The 20,896-nt window shown below is 36.6% G+C and overlaps 1 protein-coding gene across 6 annotated transcripts in view; it reads left to right on the forward strand.

Moving 5' to 3' along the window:
* The window catches only part of ERBB4 (erb-b2 receptor tyrosine kinase 4), a 1,279,082-nt gene that overhangs the window by 1,082,678 nt on the left and 175,508 nt on the right, over window positions 1–20,896 (forward strand). For all 6 annotated transcript variants that reach the window (XM_086341936.1, XM_086341945.1, XM_086341948.1 and 3 more), the window contains one exon: window positions 9,621–9,806. In XM_086341936.1, coding sequence (XP_086198062.1) covers window positions 9,621–9,806 — 186 coding nt within the window. The remainder of the gene's footprint in view (window positions 1–9,620; window positions 9,807–20,896) is intronic.

Below are 20,896 nucleotides of genomic sequence, written 5' to 3' on the forward strand. Positions count from 1 at the left end.
TTTGTACTTCTCTTTCTGTAACTTTACTAAGATTAATCAATAAGCAGTTAAGTGTCTCTGTTCTGACTGTAAAGTTCACCGGGACCTCTTGGTCTTTATCATCTACTTTAACCCCAATTTCTATTTACTGTTATTACTGTAATGGTGGTTACTATTTGTTATAGAACAAATTTGTATAGCCCTTGAAGTTTTCTTGCAACTCTAACTACTTTTGGTTATTTCCTAACACTTCATGATTACTTTATGTTGAAAGTAGGAAGAGATGTTTCTAGCTCTCCATGGGCTTAAGTGGGAAAACAATAGCTTCTAAAGTGTTGACAGGAAAAATTATTTTTTGGTCAATTTATCTGCCTTTTATTCCAAAAGCCCCACCAGACTTCAAAAAAGACCATTCACGCTGGGGCTGCAGCTTTTTTTCCAGACTCCAGGCCATGCCTTTATTACTCAATGATTTCACTCCCTTCAGATATAATTAGTTTAATACAAATGTAAAAATAACTAACATTTTAAGAGTCAACTAGGCACTGTGATAAGCCCTTTGCCTATAGTATATCATTTGGCTATTACATGTATATGTTAATTTCTAAATGAATTAAACATGTCTGCTTCATTTAGATTAGACTAATATAGTATATCCAAGCTAAAGACTTAACAGCAGAATTAATTGTAAAAATATGTATAAATTCAAGGCAACGATGTTTAAATCTCACATTTACCTTCCAATAAATAAGTTTTCATTGCCAAAGACTTGAATTGAACAGGATTTTGAGTCCTCATCCAGTCCTTACAGAAATACAGTAATTGTATTAGTTTCCTATGGCTGCTGTAACAAGCTACCACAGACTCGTTCTTGTTCAGTCACTCGGTCATGTCTGTCTCTTTGCAACCCCATGGACTACAGCACTCCAGGCTTCCCTGTCCTTCACCATCTCCCAGAGCTTGCTCAGACTCATGTCCATTGAGTCAGGGATGCTATCCAACCATCTGATCTTCTGTCATCCCCTTATCCTCTTGCCTTCTGTCTTTCCCAGCATCACAGACTTTTCCAATGAGTCTGCTCTTCACATCAGGTTGCCAAAGTACTGGAGCTTCAGCTTCGGCATCAGTCCTTCCAATGAATATTCAGGGTTGATTTCCTTTAGGATTAACTGGTTGGATCTCCTTGCAGTCCAAGGGACTCTCAAGAGTCTTCTCCAACACCACAGTTCAAAAGCATCGATTCTTCAGTGCTCGGCCTTCTTTATGGTCCAACTCTCACATTCATACATGACTATTGGAAAAACCATAGCTTTGACTATATGGACCTTTGTCAGCAAAGTAATGTCTCTGCTTTTTAATATGCTGTCTAGGTTTGTCATAGCTTTTCTTCCAAGGGGTTGGCATCACAGAAATATTGTATCACATTTCTGGAAGCCAGACCTCTGAAATCAAGGTGTTGGTAGGGCTGGATTCCTTTCAGAAGCTCTAAAGAAAAAGTTGTTCCTTGCCTCCTCCAGCATCTGATGGCTGCATTTGTTCCTTGGCTCTCACCTCTGACTCCTCTGTAGCTAATCCTCTGTCTTTCTCTTTTAAGTATAGTTGTGATGGCATTTAGAGCCCACCTCTGACTCCTCTGTAGCTAATCCTCTGTCTTTCTCTTTTAAGCATAGTTGTGATGGCATTTAGAGCCCACCTGGGTAACTCTTGATGATTGTAATCTCAAAATCTCTAATTTAATCATAATCTGTACAGACTTTTTTCCAAATAGGGTATATCAACAGCTTCCTGGGATTAAGATGTGGGCATATTTAGTAATTCATTATCAGCCTACCACAATGATTACTTAGCAGTCTCTACCATGAGCAAGGGGAAGGAGGGTTGGTGTAGCCTGCATGCCATTTTTTCCCCAACAGTGACTTAATCTGTCATTTAACAAATAAGTTTTAGGTTAAGTGACTTGCCCAAATTTACCTCATCAGAACTCCAGTAGGAGGCATGTGGTATATTAAGTTGGAATAATGGAAGAGAGTTTAGCAAAGGGGTTTTTATAAAGGAATGGGTAGGCTTGAACACTAGCAGAGACTGTTGAAGCCTCTCAAGAATAGTAACAGAACTGTTAGGCATGAAGGAGCGAGAGAATTCCCACTGTGACATTTAGTAGAAGGCTCAGGGCAATGGCAGGTGAGGGATAAATACTAACCTCTCTGCTTTCTTTCTTTAGTCCTCTGTTGCTTATTATTATTGACTGAATTCAGATTAAACCAATAGAGTGACAAGGTAGACTGTTGTCATTCGTTTCGATCTATTTTTCTGGGCACAGGCAAAGTGCAGAAGGATGGAGAATGAATCTGGAGGTGCAAAGAGAAATATGCAGGCTAATTCCACAGATCACTGGCATCATAGCTGGGAGAATAATGTAACTGTCTTTATTACAAAATGTAGTGCAATTTTCAACACGTCAAATTTAACTCAAATGTTTATTGAGTACATGCAAGGTTAAAGCTATCTATGTAGCACTCTGAAAAAAAATTGCTAAGGATTTTTTTTTTTTGTAAGTTATAGCCCAAACAGACTGGAGTTAATGAAAAAATCAACATTCCTTTTACATCAGCAGTGTGAGTCTGAATTTGACTTGAAGTCAGGTCAAAAATACATGGAAGGATATAGATTTGAGCTACATTGAAATAAACAGTAAATGGGACTTGGCACAATATTACTGATAGATATGGAATGGAATGGAAGAACTCGGAAAAGATAATACCAAATCGGAATCCAAGGTTTAAAAACCAAATCAGAAAATATTTCTGAAACTTAGAAAATTGGTAAAAATAGCAGACAGGCTTTTATGGAGAAATGTACTTTGTGTGTTAAATTAGAGATGCAGTAGGTTTTCTATATCAGGATGACAGTAAGGCACTTGAAATCCTGGGATGAGGTTGGGTGGGAGGGTGGCATATAATACAGATTCTGTTTGTTTATTAATAAAACTACATTGCTACCTTAGTATGAGCCATATACTGTAAGAGAATTTGATAACTTTATCAGCTCATATTACTACTTTCAGATAAATCATTAGAGATGATAGACCTGTAACAAATCTAATAAAAATGGAATATGTACTATGATAGGGGAGATACACATATATAAAGACCTACTAGCTTTTACTCAGAGATGACTGTTGAAATTACAGGAGTTGAAAAAAAAAACAGATTGGAATATGAGCACAGTATAATTCTCATGCTTGGATATTCTTGACAGATACTTTACACAGGTATTTTGGATATGATCAAGATGAATTTTGCTTGCCCTCTTTTAGATAGTAATGTTTCTATTTTTAGATGCAAAGTATATCAAATCATGAGAAGCCACAGAACTGTGCAGTTGACTCCATATGGTTTTGATAACTCTGTCATATTTCTTAAAGTTATAAGATATAAGGATGCAAGAAGTTACAGATGAAAACATAGGGTACTAGAGACAAAGCCATGATAGAATTTCCACATTTAAGATATAGGAGGGAAAAGCAGGTCCCAATAACTGTAATAAAAATACTCAAAAATTCTACCTTGTATAAATTATTAATAAAGTTCTTAATTGTGCAGCACTGATAAGTGGTATCTAGATCTAAGATTCAGACAGCAAATGGATGAATGATGGAGACAGGGATAGAAAACTTCTGACTCCAAAAGTTAGAAGGATCCGAGTATGATTTTTCATGTTCACAAAAATGATACCAGGGATTGGAAAAGAATGTCACTGAGCAATGTAGACCCACTTAAACTGATGGTGTATTAATTCAGTCTAATTACTGCTCACCTACTTGCACTAGTAAATTATTATTTATTCTAGACATGAGTGAACAGATGCAGATTTCATTTATTTTATTATCTGGATACCATCTGCAGCAGAACTGATTTGTAAAACATTATTATGGACCGATAATTTTATCTCATTTTTCATCATTGCCATCACCATTATCTTCTTTGTTCTCTACATCACTATCACCCCCTCTGTCTTTAGGAGAGGCATTTGTTTTAAACATTCAGAAATCTGCTGACTGTTACATTAAGCACAATTTTATATGTCTCTGCTAATTGTTTATTATTTTTTTCTCTATCCCCCTTTTTTATCTTCCTTATCCCTGATGCAGTGAAAATCTCCCCATTTTCAGCTGGAGGGTATTGAATTAATGGTCCATTGACATAATGAAACAGTGAAAGTTTAGCTGAAGTAAATATTTTTCATAAACAGAATAGCTCGTAAGTTTTCAGTGACCAGATTTTTTTTATTTTTGTGAAACTCCTAAACAACATGAGTGAGAAAATAATTTTAAGTGCCAAGGTATAAACATCTGAAGGCTGAGCAAAATGATGCCTTAATGTGACAAATAGTATTGCTCACTTTCATTATTGCATCGAAATGTCTTTCCTTCAGAATGAAATAGAGATACAGATACCATAGTCTAGAGAATAATGGCACACATGCTTCAGAGCTTTTTATCCATTCTCTGGTCATCCCTTGATAGTTAAAAAAAATGTCCTTAATTCCAACCAGACTTCATTATAAAGAAAGATCTTCTTCCTTTAGAATTTTCAGTGTAGCACCTGTTACATCCTTCCTCTCTGTCCAATGAGAAAACTATTTAATTCACCTACAAGAAAAATTTTGTAAAGCACAACAGGAAACAGAGACATAAAATAATTTCATTTCTGGAAAAATTGTTAATACATCTGTCAACTTGTATTTATTCCAGTGGCCTTCGGTGATATGTTCTAATGACAGCAGCAAAGATTCCAAAATTGCTTCCAGAGGCCCCACACAGAGATAGGTAGCGGAGGACATTATTAATTTCAACAGAGTAATTTATTGAAACCCAACACTCCATTATTAAAATATTGGATTTCTTTCCCCTTTCCATCCCCCTCATCACTCTAAATGAATCCACATTCTTTTCTCTTTATTTCTTCCCCTTTCCCCCAAAAAAGCCATCTGCTATTTCCTTTATGAAAAAAATAAAACCTACAATTAGTGTCCTGTTCATCTTTTCTTTCTCAGAAAAAGAGAACTATTATGCAAATACTCTGCAATTTGGTTTCAAATACTCTTTGTAGTGTGATGAGCAATTTTCTTTAATACAACCCCAGCTTTTTTGCCAGGACTTACTAATAGATTTTTTTTTTAAAGAGAACTTTCATGCGACATTTTTACACTCTTCTGTTGTAAACTTTTTACATGCATATTTAAAATGGAAATATTACTCCTTGAGTTGTAAAAGAAAAAAAATTGTTTATATATTTCATCCTGAAAAAGGCCAAAATAACCTTAAAGTCTGTCTTGTATCTTAAATTTCACCATGTTTTGTATCTTAGGAAATGGCCTATACCAAATAATATAGGAAATCAGAGAAATATATTTTCTTTGACTTTTTCTGAAAGTATATTGTAAGTGATGGCAATTTATCTATAAGTGCAAATTTTTGTTTGAGTTGCTCCTTAGGAACTGAAGTATGATTTGATCCAATTCTTTCAGGTATGGCTAAAGTCAGGTGTTTGGCATTGTCTTCTTGTTAGTACGATAAGCATCTACATTTCAAAGTGCTGATAGAACTGAAATGTTAAAATTTCAGTGTTTTTACCGTCCTAGGAAATAGCACTGTTCTAAGAATCAGAAAACCTGTCTTAACTCTGATCCTTCTACTTACTCCTGTGACCTAGGGCAGTAATTCTGCTCAGCCTTGGTTTCCTTATGTTACAGCAGAGAATGGCTGCCTCCTTTGACTGCTTCTTAGAGTTACAATAAGGATCGAACAATGGTGACTACATGTGACTTCCTTTGCAATGAATGATAGAGATATACAATAGATGGAGATGTTTCAGAGATTCTCAAAGTTCTGTGTTTCCTGCAGTAGCTTCACTACTTGCAGGAGCTTGCTACAAATGTAGATTCCTGATTCATTTCTAGACCTGATTATCTGGGAGTGGGGCTAGGAAAACCACCCTTTAAATGATAAACCTAGGCCATTTGTAGTGATAAATGCTAGGACTTGAAAGATGAGTCACAGAAGAGAAACGGAATACAATTAGGATACGTTTAATTAAATCTGATATCTAATATTTAATATCTAATTAAATATCTAATTTGTTACTTGATTGAGTTAGACAATTTAATTATGTTTTGCTTTTTTGTTGATGACTGAAGTGACTTAGCAGCAGCATGTGTATATTTATATGTGTGCATATCATAATTCAGTGAAAGAACCTCTGGTTCACACTTTTAATATTAACATTAATTACTATTTAATAAAATACTAGATTAAATAATAGATAATATAACTTGGCTAACATTTCTATTTGTACTCTCCTTATAATTGCATCAGTTTGCTTTATTTCAAATGTTTGCTTTATTTCAAATGTTGACTGAAATATACAGGAAGTAAAACGAAACTGTTTCTGTTTCATGGATCCAAATAGAGCCATATTTGTAGCAATAATTCAAATTTCTGGCTTTGCTGATTGTGCAGAGATCCCAACTTCAGTGGAAGTCTTCCCAAATAGTTTAGGAAGAGTTGCATGTTCATATGAATTTACAAACTAGTCTGCCAGTTGCAGTCACCAAGTGGTATCTACAATGTCCTTTCTTACCAGCTCAGTCCCTAGGTGGAGCTTCTCTTCTCTCTGAGACACCCAGAGGTCCTATCTCAGCATCATTGACTGATATCACCTGAGGACACCACTGACCTTGTGGGAGGTGGTGCCTCTCCATGGTCCCTGGCCTGCCAGTTCTCAAGGTGTTATGTTGGTGGACTCAGCAAGAAAGCAGAGAAACCAGTGGTGCTCTCTCTCATTCTCTTACTTGTCTGGTTCCTTGTGGCTGCTGGGGAAGGAGGAATTGGAAGACCTCATCTGCTTGGAGGTTAGCTGAAAAACAATTTCAGCTTCTACTCCCAAAGGCTCAAAAATAAAGTCCTTTGAGTGACGCTGAAGTCCCCTTACCAACTTATTTCTTCTGTTTGGCCTCCTATCTCTCCTTTCTCCACACGAGTTCATAGTGCCCCACTCTTCCTTCTTCAAAAAATAAAACATTATAATTCACATAAGACCTTGGCTGGATCCAGTAAAATCCATATACTCCATCAGCCTCACCCATGATTATGAATAATCTTCAGACTCTGCTGAACTCAACCCTACTAAAGAGTAGTGGAGATTAAAAGTGAATAGCTTTCGAGATAATAATCATCTCAAGCTATCTTCTCAAATAACTTTAAGATAATATTAAAAAAAAGTCAAATGGTTCTACATGGTTGTGTTCCTGTTCAGTTGCTTTGGCCATTCATCCATCTTCTTACATCTTTTCTAGAGTAAGATATCCTGCTCCAGTCTAAACTGGCTCCTATATCAGATGCCTGTAGAGCTTTGATTCTGGAGTATCCCTTTCCTGTCATTTCCTTGTTTTCACAATTAAGTGCACTTTTTAAAGTGCCCTTCACTTTTTATTAAATGAGCACGTCTAACAGATAAAGGAAACCTGTGAGATAATCTTTTTTAAGAATAGACATGTCCATATATTCACTCACTTGGTTCAAATTTTGCTGGATATAGAATTTGAGGTTTAAACAAAACTTTCACTATTTTGAAATCATAGCTCCATTTGGGAGAAGAAACTAGAGGGTGGCCTCGATTTTCATCATATATAAATTTACACGATTGATTACCAGAGTACTTCTTTATTTTTACCAGAATACTTCTCTTTCTGTTACCTAATATTCATAGTTTACAACCCCTTTGATTAAACTTCTCCTAAGGATGAAGGGTTAGGAATATCCCCTGGAAAAGGGAATGGCTACCCACTCTAGTATTCTTGTCTGGAGAATTCCATGGACAGAGGAAGTTGGCAGGCCATGTCTTTGGGGTCACAAAGAGTCGGACACAACTGAGTGACTAACACAAACACACACAAGGATGAAGGAGATCTGTATTCTAAGTGCTTCCTAGATGGACTTTGAAACAATCCTGATAAAATCAGTCCCTCCTACTCCGTTTATGTACAGTGGTTTGTGGTGTAACACTACTGAGCCTGTTGTGTGTACACCCTTGGCGTAATTGGATTTATTTTCAGTTTCTCACCTCCTAAGTTAGGCTTCAGATTTTCTATGTTTGCTAAGTCAGTTACTACTAATAAGCCACTTTCTACTGTTAGTATTCCATCCCCATTGCCTCTTCTTGTGATTGTTGGTTTCTGGCTTTTTATTGATTCATTTATTATTAAAATGGTGGGATCAAGAGGAAATAAAAGTAAATGTGTGTATCAGTCTGCCATGCTGTCTTAAAGAGAAGCTCAGTATAGCTTTTTATCCTCAGTTATTTGAAAGTTTTTAAAGCTACAAAAAAATGTTCAAAAAGAGTATGATGAACATTCTTATACCTGCATATAGGTAAACTGATTGATAATAAATTGCCATATATGTATCAACCACTCTGTGAGTGTGTGTATGTATAAGGTTGTATCAGTTTCAAATTGGAGTAAAGACACTTAAAATAGCTTTTAACTGAAAGCTAACTTTAGGATGGGCTAAATATCCATCATGTGTCGACCCTTTATCTTCATTAAGCAAAAATGCCTTTATGATTATGAAAAAGAAGTTAGAACTGTTTTCTCACTTCATGAAATAACAAAATTAGAGTAGACAAGTTTTTACAATCTCACCTAACTCCCAAATTTTATGGTTCTATTTATATCATTTATAATTTTGAAAATGAAATAAATTTGAGTAAAATCAAAGGTTATGGAGTAAAGTGTCTTATTAAAATGTTTATTTTTCTGCATAAATTCATAGTAGGCATATTGTTAGATAGGAAGGCATATTATTTGTAATTGTTTACATTGATATTTATAATTTAAAAAAATAATAATTCACAAATTACCTTTATGATGTCTGAATCCATATCAATAATGAATGAGTTAATTTTGAATGGCTTTTTTTGTAACTGTGGGGGCTTACCAGATGACTCAGTGGTAGAAAATCTTTTTGCCAATACCTGCCAATGCAGAAGACCCAGGTTCCATCCCTGAGTCAGGAAGATCCCCTGGAGAAGGAAATGACAACCCACTTCAACATTCTTGCATGGGAAATCCCATGGACAGCAGAGTTCCATGGGCTATGGTCCATGGGGTTGCAAAACAGTCAGACATGACTTAACAACTAAACAGCAATAATTCATAACTTTGTGCTACCTTGTGCAAATAACTGTATCGTGTAGATAACTGAACTCTAGAACCAAAGATCAAAGGTTAAAAATCCACAATATAATTTAGGATTCTACTTCATTTGGCAGTAAATAAAATCTAGTATTTTTCACATTACAGAAGAGAAAATACTACTATTAAATTTGCATGCAGTTATTATATAACATTTACCATTCTAATATATATATATATAGTCTAACTTCCACTTATTTTCACTTGAATTAAATCACTTTAGAAATATAATGGCTACAATAATGTCTTTTTTCACTTTTAATTGATTCCATTTTATGAGAGTACCTTTTCAAAATCATTATCAACAGCATTAGTACAGTGCAAGTAACTATCATGGCAAAGAACTTTGAGTTGAAATAATGGTGTTATTTATTTTTTTCTTTTAGGAAGCCCTAATCATGGCAAGTATGGACCATCCACACTTAGTTCGATTATTGGGTGTGTGTCTGAGCCCAACCATTCAGCTGGTTACACAGCTCATGCCCCATGGCTGTCTGCTGGACTATGTTCATGAACACAAGGATAACATTGGATCACAGTTGTTGCTTAACTGGTGTGTCCAGATAGCTAAGGTAAGTGCCCATCTTCTCTGCCTTTATATATCCTAATCTACTACAGTTTGGGTATTTTCAATCTGTTTAAATGAATTACATCTGCTATAATACAGGTGGGAGATATTTGCATTCAAATTACAGATCAAACTCATAGTCTATTTATACAATTTGGTGCTATTGTATGGACTCTTTGTGTTATATTGACAAGATGCCAGAACAAATAACTTCTTGGTCAGGAGGAAAAAAACTGGTATACTGGATTTGCTGGACTTTTTTGTGTTTGGGTATTGTTTAGTAATGAATTCAAGGAAGAAAAGGTTGAAAGTTTGAATTGCTTCATTTGCAGATGATTTTATTAGGATAGCATGCATGTTCAATTCTCAGAATTACAAATGATCAAATTCTAAATATCTTCCTAGACATTTTGATAATTTGCGATTGGTCTTTAATAGTTGTTTTTTATTGTTGTTCTGGTGTTTTTTGTGTGGGTTTTGCTGTTGTTGCTTTTTCGTTCCAGAACAAGGTCTCAGGCATATATATATACATATATATATATATGGTGTGGTGTGGATCTAATACCTGGGAGGCTGGAGGGAGATGGATGTTGATGAACTAGAAAACATGCACTCATATAGCCCCTATTTTGGACTATAGTTTTTCTCACCAGAGTTATCAGATCTTCAAAATATTTAGGAAGGGGCCAGAACTCTGGATTTTTTGATGTGATTTCTCTAAATTAAAATCTTGGCTCAAACTTCCAAAGCACTCTGGGAGTCACACAAAGCTTTCATGTCCTGCAGCCCGCCAGTGTGCGACTTTGGTGTATATATTCATGTTCAAAGAAACCATTTAAGATTATCTGTACCAATAGTATCTCTTGAAAATGTTCTTCAAGATAAATAGGTCTGGGATGAGTTTCAATTCACTATGTCAACTCTTGTTTACCTCAGAATATTACCTGATGTTCTATAAATTCTACAGATCTGATCATTTTAGCATTTGTATAATATAAATGCCAAAATGTTAATCCAGTAGTTTTAGTCTATTTCTTTTTACAATCTAAGAATGAATAAAAATACATCATCCAAAGCAGAAATTTAAGATAACTCTTAAAATGCAAATCCCCAAAATCAAGGGAAAAGCCCACTTTGGTTTTATGTACCATAAATCTCGATATAGTTTCCTTACGGACCATGTATTACCATTTTGTGAATATTGTATGACAAACTCACAACTGAGAGGATTCTTTATGGTAATGAAGTTTGAAATATCACTCTTCAAAAACTGATTTACTTATCTAAGAACTTCTATAATTTATAAGGTGAGCTAAATATGCTATAGAAATTCTCAAGTCATCCTAGCAGTATAAATGAAAACAAAACTAAGTTTTGAACTTCTTAACTCTTTTCTATATTTCCTGCAGTCTTCTTCATAATTTAGGTTTTGTCCTTAGGGATTCATGGCATTAATATATCATTTATGCAAGACTGTACTCTCTAATAATAGAAACTACTTTGAGTTCCCTGAATAATCACACAGCTTTAAACCTTTCTGCCTTTGTAAATGACATTCCTTCTGCTTAGAAATCTTTTCTCAGAGCGTCTTGATTCACAAAACATGATCTTTTATATCCATCAGCAATGGTTGGGCTCCCTCCCCTTGTGAAGTCAACCTTATTTTCTCTCTAAACAGAACTTTTTTTCCTCCTCTATTAGTTTGGTCATTCGTATATTGAACACATTTGTACCATTTAAATGTTATACCACATGTTTATATAACTCTGACTGTATGACATATATATTTAGTCATTAATCTTTTAATAAATATGTGTGGACACCTACCATGTACCATGTATTATGCATACTGGAATGTCTAGTGGAAGGACAGATGTTCAACAAATAAAACAGCTAGGTATTGGATTAAACACTTTGATTTAGTTTTTGAAGAAAAATAATCACAGGAGAGACTTAAGGGCAAACCCCATTGAGTCCTGAGGGAGACTGGCTATTGGAATAAACTTAGGCAGAGGGAAAATTACAACAGAACCCTTTATATATATAGGGTGACCATGTAATTTGTCTTCCAAATGAACAATTTTAAGAGTGAAAGGAGACTCTATTACTAGTTATGCCAGGACAACAGGCACACAAATGTAAACAGAACAAGGTATGTGGTAATACTGAGTAGCATGAAAAATTTGGATTTGATTAAAAAATGCTGTGAATATTGAAGTATTTTGCTCTGGAAATGATATAATCTAATTTATTCTCTAAAGAGATCATGCCCTTTTATGTATGAAGATTAGATTAAGGCAATGCAAGAACAGAAATGAAGATAACAGTTAGAAGTCTGGGAGTGGTGAAAATAAGAAGTGAATGGAATTAAGATACTTTTTTGAGACAAATTAAGATATTTTGTGGAGAAGGCAATGGCACCCCACTCCGGTACTCTTGCCTGGAAAATCCCATGGATGGAGGAGCCTGGTAGGCTGCAGTCCATGGGGTCACTAAGAGTCAGACACAACTGAGCGACTTCACTTTCACTTTTCAGTTTCATGCATTGGAGAAGGAAATGGCAACCCACTCCAGTGTTCTTGCCTGGAGAATCCCAGGGACGGGGGAGCCTGGTGGGCTGCCGTCTATGGGGTCGCACAGAGTCGGACATGACTGAAGTGACTTAGCAAGGTATTTTGATTACTGATTACTGGGTGGTGAGGGAGGGAAATATGGTAGTGCTGTTGCCTGAGGTAGAGAAAGCCAGTTCAGTTCCAGATGTGGCAAATTGAAAAGGTTTATTGAACATAAAAATGGAGCTATCAAATAGGTAGTTGAATTTGGTCAAGTCTATGGATATAGATTTAAGATTATAAATTGCCAAGGAGTTGGACATGACTGAAATTTAGCACACACACCCACATTATAAGTATTCAAACATATGGGAAGATATGAGATTACCTAATAGTTACTGACTTGGTCTGATTCCTGTTTTTTCCCAGCACCTAAAATTGGGTTTTACATAGGTAGCTATTCAGTATTTATTTGATAAATATTTTTAAGTCATAAAGAAAATGAAAAACAACAACAAACCCTACCTTAAGAAGGGAGTCCTTCTTTTATCTTTTTATTCCTAATTTGAGGGCAGAACTGTGTACTGGAAACAACATTGGAGTCAAAATGCTTACATTACATTAGTGTGCCAGTGCCCACTTTTTGGTTTCATGAATTTGAATAAACTATTCAACCCTTTTGAATTTTCTGTGTATTAATGGTGTTAACAATTACTACTTTTTTCTTCATCTGCAAAACGAGACAATACTGTCTACCTGTAGTAAGCTGAAAAACAATCCCCTGCCTTCAAATATGTTATGTCCTATCCCCAGCTTCTGAGGACATGTTAATTTAGATGTTAAAGGGTATTGTGTTGCTGTGATTAAATTAAAGATCTTGAGATGAGATTATCCTGGATCATCCAAGTGGGCTATCCACATAAGTGGGAGGCTTAAGGATCAGAGTAAGGGAAAGAAGATATAAAAAATGGAAGTAGAGTAGAAGTGATGGGCCTTGAAGATAGAGGAAGGGGCCCACAAACTGAAGCTACCAGTCAACCTCTAGAAGCTAGAAAAGACAGGGGAGTAAGTGAAAGTGAAACTGAAAGTCACTCAGTCATGTCCGACTCTTTGCGACCCCATGGACTATACAGTCCATGGAATTCTTCAGGCCAGAAGTGGGTAGCCTTTCCCTTCTCCAGGGGACCTTCCCAACCCAGGGATCGAAACCAGGTCTCCTGCATTGCAGGCATATTGTTTACCAGCTGAGCCACAAGGGAAGCCCAAGATCTTCCCTGAGACCTCTGGAAGGAAGGCAGGCCTGCCCACACCTTGATTTCCCTCCAGTTTGGAAACTGACTTTTGACCTCTGAAGTCCAGAGCTGTAAGAAAATATATTTGTATTGTTTTAAGCCACTACATTTGTGGTAGTTAGTTATAGCAATAGAAAGCTAATAAACTTCTATTGCTATAGTGATTTGCAGATATTAAATAAAATAGCTCATGTAAAGTCCCTGGCTCAGCTCCTGAAACCTGGAGTATTTAAAAACAATCTTCTTTTATTTGCTATAGGTTGAAAGCTTTGAAACAGAATTGTTTCAGAAATGTCTGTAAAATATGAGTAATTTGGTCTGAGTCAACACAAGTACTTTGCAGATGGCTATTTCAGTAATTCAGAAGAGTCCATTTTTTTTTCTTTCAATTCTCACCAAAAGAGAATTTATGAAAATGAGATATCATCATAGTAATTACTCCAATACCCACTTTCATGTTGGCTGCATCCTTTTTTATTGACAGAGTTGGTAGGAGGGGAGGTATGATGCTGTAAAATAGCCAATTTATATTTATGTTATAGAATACCTGTGAAAACTGTAAGCAGAAGGAATAATAGTTATAATTAACATCAGACAGTTGCTCTGTGTAAGCCACTATTCTATATATTTTATTAATTAATGAATTTTTAAATCTCAAACCAGTGAGGGAAGTGTCATCAGTATGTCCACTTCACGATAAATAGTGAGTCACAGAGAATTTAAGTTACATGATTAAATTCATACAGAGCGTAAATAAATATTAGAATCACTAATCTATGTTTTTATGTATAAGAAGAAAGTATTTCTTAAAATTTCATCTACATTTCAAGTTTTCCTTGCATTCTTCCATCAGTACGTCATTCTATAGCAGTTTATGTAATAGAAACACAAATTTAAACTGTTCTGAGACTCAGTTTCTTTATGTGAAAATATTACTACTATAAACCACAGAAGGATTTAGAAAAGTTTTTTTTTTTTTTTTAGGAGATGCTAAAGTAAGTTTTCAGTAAATATTATGATAAAAAATAAATAAACATCAGATTGCTTCTTATCAGCGGCCATTTTCACTCTGCATGTGCTGCCTTTAGAACTTGATTTAATTTGGTAAGCAGAGCAGAACATATTATTATTTAATGTTTGTATAATACCATATGCCTTCCTGGGGCTTTATGAATCCAGGATAGAAGATAATTGTGAGAATTCCTTCTTTCAGAGTTGTTGCTAACAAGTTGGGCAAGCGGTTTTTAAAAGACCACTTGGCAGAATCTGAAAAGTGTATGAATTTCGAGTGAAGGAACTTTATGGTGAATAGCACTGGTTTTGGTTAAATTCATGTGGACAAAGCATATGTTATGCAACAGGCATCTACTGGGTGCTTTATATACTTCGTAGTATATAATATTTATTGAAACTCTAGCAGGTATGGCCCATTATTCTCCCAGTTTATAGATAAGGAAGATGGAACAACTTAAGTCCTAAAGGACACAGCAGTAGACTGAGATACCTGGATTCTAAATCAGGTAACTCTGATGCCTGCCTGAGCCAGGTCTTTAAGCCATTCTGCACTCTTTCCTTTCCAAACACATGCATCACGGCAGGTTAAAGTCACTTGCCCTCCTCCAGAACTTGAGGACCGGTGCAACTGAGCAACTGAGCGTGCACGCACAGGCTGAGGAGCATGACATTTTTCTGTAGTTGTGTCTCATCATCACGCCCATCACAGAGAAGATTCCATCATGAATAACACTTTTTACTGTCTTCATGGAAAATTTTTTATTGCCTTATCATCAGGGTCTATGTCACATTTTTCAGAATCAAGTGGGAAGATATTTTTACCATCTGCTTTGGCGGGATTTTTTTCAACTGATGGTTTACATAAAAAATTATGATAAAGCAAGCTCAAAACTGCTCTGTGAGGTATCATACAGTATTGATACTGATCACAAATGATTCTATAAATTAATGATTTAAAAGGTATGGTTTGGTGTTAGTTTGTGTTAAGCATATAGACTCTAGAACCAGGCTGACTGGGTCCAAACTCCAGCTTATTAGCCATGTGGCCCTGGACATGTCATTTACTTTCTCTCTGTGCCCCCTGAAAATTAACATCATAACATTACTCTTTCCATAGAGCAGTTATGAGAATAAGTTAATACTTGTGCTAAAACTGCTACTTAGTGTAGAATAAGAGTGTTATAATGTTTGGATAATATCTGAGATGAAAGAAATAAGGAAAGACACATAGCATCCCTGACTCAATGAATATGAGTTTGAGCAAACTCCAGGAGATAGTGAAGGACAGGCCAGCCTGGCGTGTTGCAGCCCATGGGGTCACAAAGAGTCAGACACAACTTAGTAACTGAACGACAACAATAATGTCATTTCAAAAATGCTCAATTTAAAAATCTCAGATATAAAAGATTTAACATTTGTTCTTACACTATACTGAGGATAAAAGAAGGTAATCTTATGTATAATATTTAATATTTCTAGGTTTCAGAATAAAACTAGAGTCTCCTATACTCTTATGCTTTCTGCACAGGTTCCTAAGCTGCTTTTCTCCATGTGCTGTCATCATGACCTCTAATTTTCATATCAGAAAATTGGATTGTGTGTAATGTTGAACATGTGAAACCAGCAATGAATTGGCAAAGAGCTGAGGTCAGGATAATTCCTTACATTAGATAGTGTGAGCAGCCCAAAGTTCCTTTACGGAGGTAGTGAATCTCTAAAACAATTAACACCAGAACTAGTTGAAACTTTGGCACAGCAAGACACTCTAGATTATCTATTTCACTGATTTAAAATTTATAAAACATGAAATTGTTTTGTCCAGTGAAATTTTACTTGAAAATCTAAGCAAATAAAACTGAGCCATATCTATAGCAATAGGGGGTATTGAGGGGGCTTCATGGAGCCCTGAGGGATTCCTAGGTCCTCACAAGGGCCAGCTTTAAGACCATCTGATGTGGCTGTATTGAAGATGGGGAAAATGAAACCTAAACAGGTGACAGAATTCATTTAAGACACAGGTCACAGTGACAAGGACACATTCCGAATCCATTTATCACCCAGTCACTCCTGCCTAGACCAACTGACAGCTTACATCCTTTACTCTGACCCCATAAGATTTGTGGACTGCTCATATATGTTGTTCAGTCAGGAAGTCCTGTCTGACTCTTTGTGACCCCATGGACTGCAGTACAATAGGCTCCCCTGTCCTTCACTGTATCCTGGAGTTTGCTCAACTCATGTCCACTGAGTCAGTGATGCCATCCAGCCACCTCATCCTCTGTCACCCACTTTTCTTCCTGGCCTCAATCTTTCACAGCATCAGGATTTTTTCGAATGAGTCAGCTCTTTGCATCAGGTGGCCAAAGTACTGGAACTTCAGCTTCAGCATCAGTCCTTCCAATGAATATTCAGGGTTGAATGACTGGTTTGATCTCATTGCACCTAAGGGACTCTTAAGAATTCTCTCAGGCACCACAGTTCAAAAACATCAGTTCTTCAGTGCCCTATGGTCCAACTCTCACATCTGTACATGACAACTGGAAAAACCATAATTTAGGTGAAATAACTACTGTAGTATTAGAGAGATTGAGTCTAAAAGATCATATACCTCTCGTTATAATTTTTAAGTGATCTAATGAGCTTTTTCTCTTCCTGGAATATTTAATGAGAGACAGTTAGCTTATTTTTACTTTCAAGTACTTTTGTGTTTTCAGTTTACCTTCCAAGGGCTTTTTTTCTTTAAATCTCTCTTTTCTACCAATAGTTTTTCCTCTCCATCTTTACATCAGGATGTCTAATAACATTGCAGCCTCCCAAATTGGTGATAAAGCACCTGGCTGAATTTGAATCATATTTCTCTCCTCCCTGAAACAACCTCCTGCTTTTTATTTATGTGCCAAATTCTCATTGCCTTAAAGGAGGACGATATAAAAGATGTAGTAAGGAATAAGAGAGTATCTCGATTGTACCAGATGAAAATGAAGTTTATGGAGGCAGTTTCTAGAGCACAGGTCCCAGAATTGCACTGAAGCCTTAATTGTTTCCTGGGGTTTGCATGAAATATGAAGGTCTCTCCCTTAGAGAAGTCATTTAGGTTGTTTCTTGTCTAACCTATAAAATAGCAAGCTTTTCTTTTGCTTTGCTTTGCCTGCGGCTTTGCTTGGCATGCTGAATGATTCTAATTCAGCCAGGAAGATTCCCCATTCTATAAATGGCAACAGTTTTCATTCAGCTACCAGCACAACCATAAAGTAAAGAACTTAATTTCTTTACTGTAAATGTATAACTAGTACTTGTAGTGTACTGTTTTTTGACATAAATGTGAAATCTTTCCAATCGGAATGGATTAAGCTGTACTTTCTGTGTGTAAAGTGTTCACAATTATGTCAATTAGTCATGATTATGTGAATGAAGTTGGGTAGTATAGCACATTTTAGGAGTACATTGACTTTCCCAAATGCAGAATCAAAGTAGCAAGACCTGTTTGTCTAGTTTATGGCTTCCCCATGGCTTTTGTTTCTAAAATACGGAGGAAGATGGGTGTTATAATATTGCTGTCAGGAAGTTGTGATATATATTCGTGATCTTTCAGATGTATGCATGCAGTGTCATTCTTCCTACAAATTTCAAGATGTTTACAATAATTCAGAGAGTTAGGACTTGCATTTTGCTGCACATAGGAGAAGCAAAGGATGAGGAGACCAAGCAATCTGACTGGAAACAGAAAAACCATATTGGACTGAAGACAAAACACAGATTTACTTCCTCTTGTTGTTGTTATTGTTCAGTTGCTTAGTCATGTCCAAGTCTGTAAGACCCCATGGACTGCAGCACGTGAGGCTTTCCTGTCCTTCACCATCTCCCAGAGCTTGCTCAAACTCATGTCCATTGAGTTTGAGATGCCATCCAACAATCACGTCCTCTGTCAACCCCTTCTCCTTCTGCCTTCAGCCTTTCCCAGCATCAGGGTCTTTTCTAGTGAGTCAGCTCTTCACATCAGGTGGCCAAAGTATTGGAGCTTCAGCTTCAACATCAGTCCTTCCAATGAATATTCAGGATTGATTTCCTTTAGGATTGACTGGTTGGATCTCCTTGCAGTCCAAGAGACTCTCAAGAGTCTTCTCCAACACCACAGTTCAAAAGCATCAATTCTTTGATGCTCAGCTTTCTTTATAGTCCAGCTCTCACATACATACATGACTATTGAAAAAACCATAGCTTTGACTATGTGGGCCTTTTTTGGCAAAGTAATGTCTCTGCTTTTTAATATGCTATCTATGTTTGTCTTAGCTTTTCTTCCAAGGAGTAAGTGTCTTTTAATGTCATGGCTGCAGTCACCATCTACAGTGATTTTGGAGCCCCCAAAAAATAGTCTTCACTGTTTCCATTGTTTCCCTATCTATTTGCCATGAAGTGATGGAACTGATGCCATGATCTTCATTTTTTGAATGTTGAGTTTTAAGCCAGCTTTTTCACTCTCCTCTTTAACTTTCATCAAGAGGCTCTTTAGTTCCTCCTTGCTTTCTGCTCTAAGGGTGGTGTCATCTGCATATCTGAGGTTATTGATATTTCTCCCAGCAATCTTGATAACAGTTAGATGTGCTTCATCCAGCCTGGCATTTCACATGATGAACTCTGCATATAAGTTAAATAAGCAGAGTGACAATATATGTCCTTGACATACTCATTTCCCAATTTGGAAGCATTCAGTGGTTCTATGTCCCATTCTTACTGTTACTTCTTGACCTTCAGACAGGTTTCTCAGGAGGCAGGTCAGGTGGTCTGGTATTCCCATTTTTTGAAGAATTTTCCACAGTTTGTTGTGATCCACATAGTTTCTCTGCACCTGCTCAAATTCTTCTCCAGAAAGTTTTTAAACTTATTCTGAAATAAGTTTAGATTCAGAAGAAGTTACAAAAAATTGAAAGAGTATTTCCATTTGTTCCTCACCAATTTCCCCACTGATAACATTTTGCATAATCATAGTACAATATTGCAACCAGGAATTTGACACTGGTACAACCCATAGAGCTTATTCAGATTTCAACAATTTTACATAAATTTTCTTGTGTGTTTGTGTGTATAGAAATGAAATGAAAGTGTTAGTCACTCAGTCGTGTCCAACTCTGTGACTCCATGGACTCTAGTCTGCCAGGCACCTCTGTCTGTAGAATTCTCCAGGTAATAAATATGGAGTGGGTAGCCATTCCCTTTTCCAGGGGATCTTCCGACCCAGGGATCAAAGCTGGGTCTCCTGAATTGCAGGCAGATTCTTTTCCATCTGAGCCACCAGGAAAGCCCCCCGTGTGTGTATGCTGCTGCTGCTGCTGCTAAGTCACTTCAGTCGTGTCCGACTCTGTGCGACCCCATAGACAGCAGCCCACCAGGCTCTGCCATTCCTGGGATTCTCCAGGCAAGAACACTGGAGTGGGTTGCCATTTCCTTCTCCAATGCATGAAAGTGAAAAGTGAAAGGGAAGTCGCTCAGTCGTGTCTGACTCTTAGCGACCCCATGGACTGCAGCCCACCAGGCTCCTCCATCCACGGGATTTTCCAGGCAAAAGTACTGGAGTGGGGTGCCATCGCCTTCTCCACTGTGTGTGTTTAGTTCTATGCAATTCTATCTCATGTGTTGGTTTATATAACTACCACCACATCAAGGTATAGAAGTATTTCATGACCTCTTATCATCCCCTTAAAGCCTCCTACTTCTTTGTTTTTAATTGTTCTTAAGTCTTGCCATGATCTATGTTTGTAATAATGACATTTTTATTGAAATGTAATTGCTTCACAATGTTGTATTAGTTTCTGCTGTACAATTAAGTGAATCAGTCATATGGATACATATATTCCCTCCCTCTGGGACTTCCCTCCCTCATGACTTATTTTTAAAACATTTTTTTTAATTTACTATGTTTTCCACATGATAGTAGCTATTAATACAGTGAATATATATTATTGTTGTCTAGTTGCTAAGTTATGTCCAACTCATTTCCAACCCCATGGACTGTAGCCAGCCAGGCTCCTCTGTCCGTGGAATTTCCCAGGTAAGAATACTGGAGTGAACTGCCATTTCCTTCTGCAGAGGACCTTCTTGACCCAGGGGTAGAAGCACATCTCCTGCACTGATAGGTGACTTCTTTACCATTGAGCCACCAGAGAAGCCATGGTGAGATATACATATACATATATATGCGTAAATATATACAATACTCCTTCATTCTAGCATTAGTAATT

Source organism: Bos grunniens, chromosome 2 (assembly GCF_055505025.1).
Source record: "Bos grunniens cultivar Pamir isolate PY7600 chromosome 2, Bosgru_T2T1.0, whole genome shotgun sequence".
NCBI lineage: Eukaryota > Metazoa > Chordata > Mammalia > Artiodactyla > Bovidae > Bos > Bos grunniens.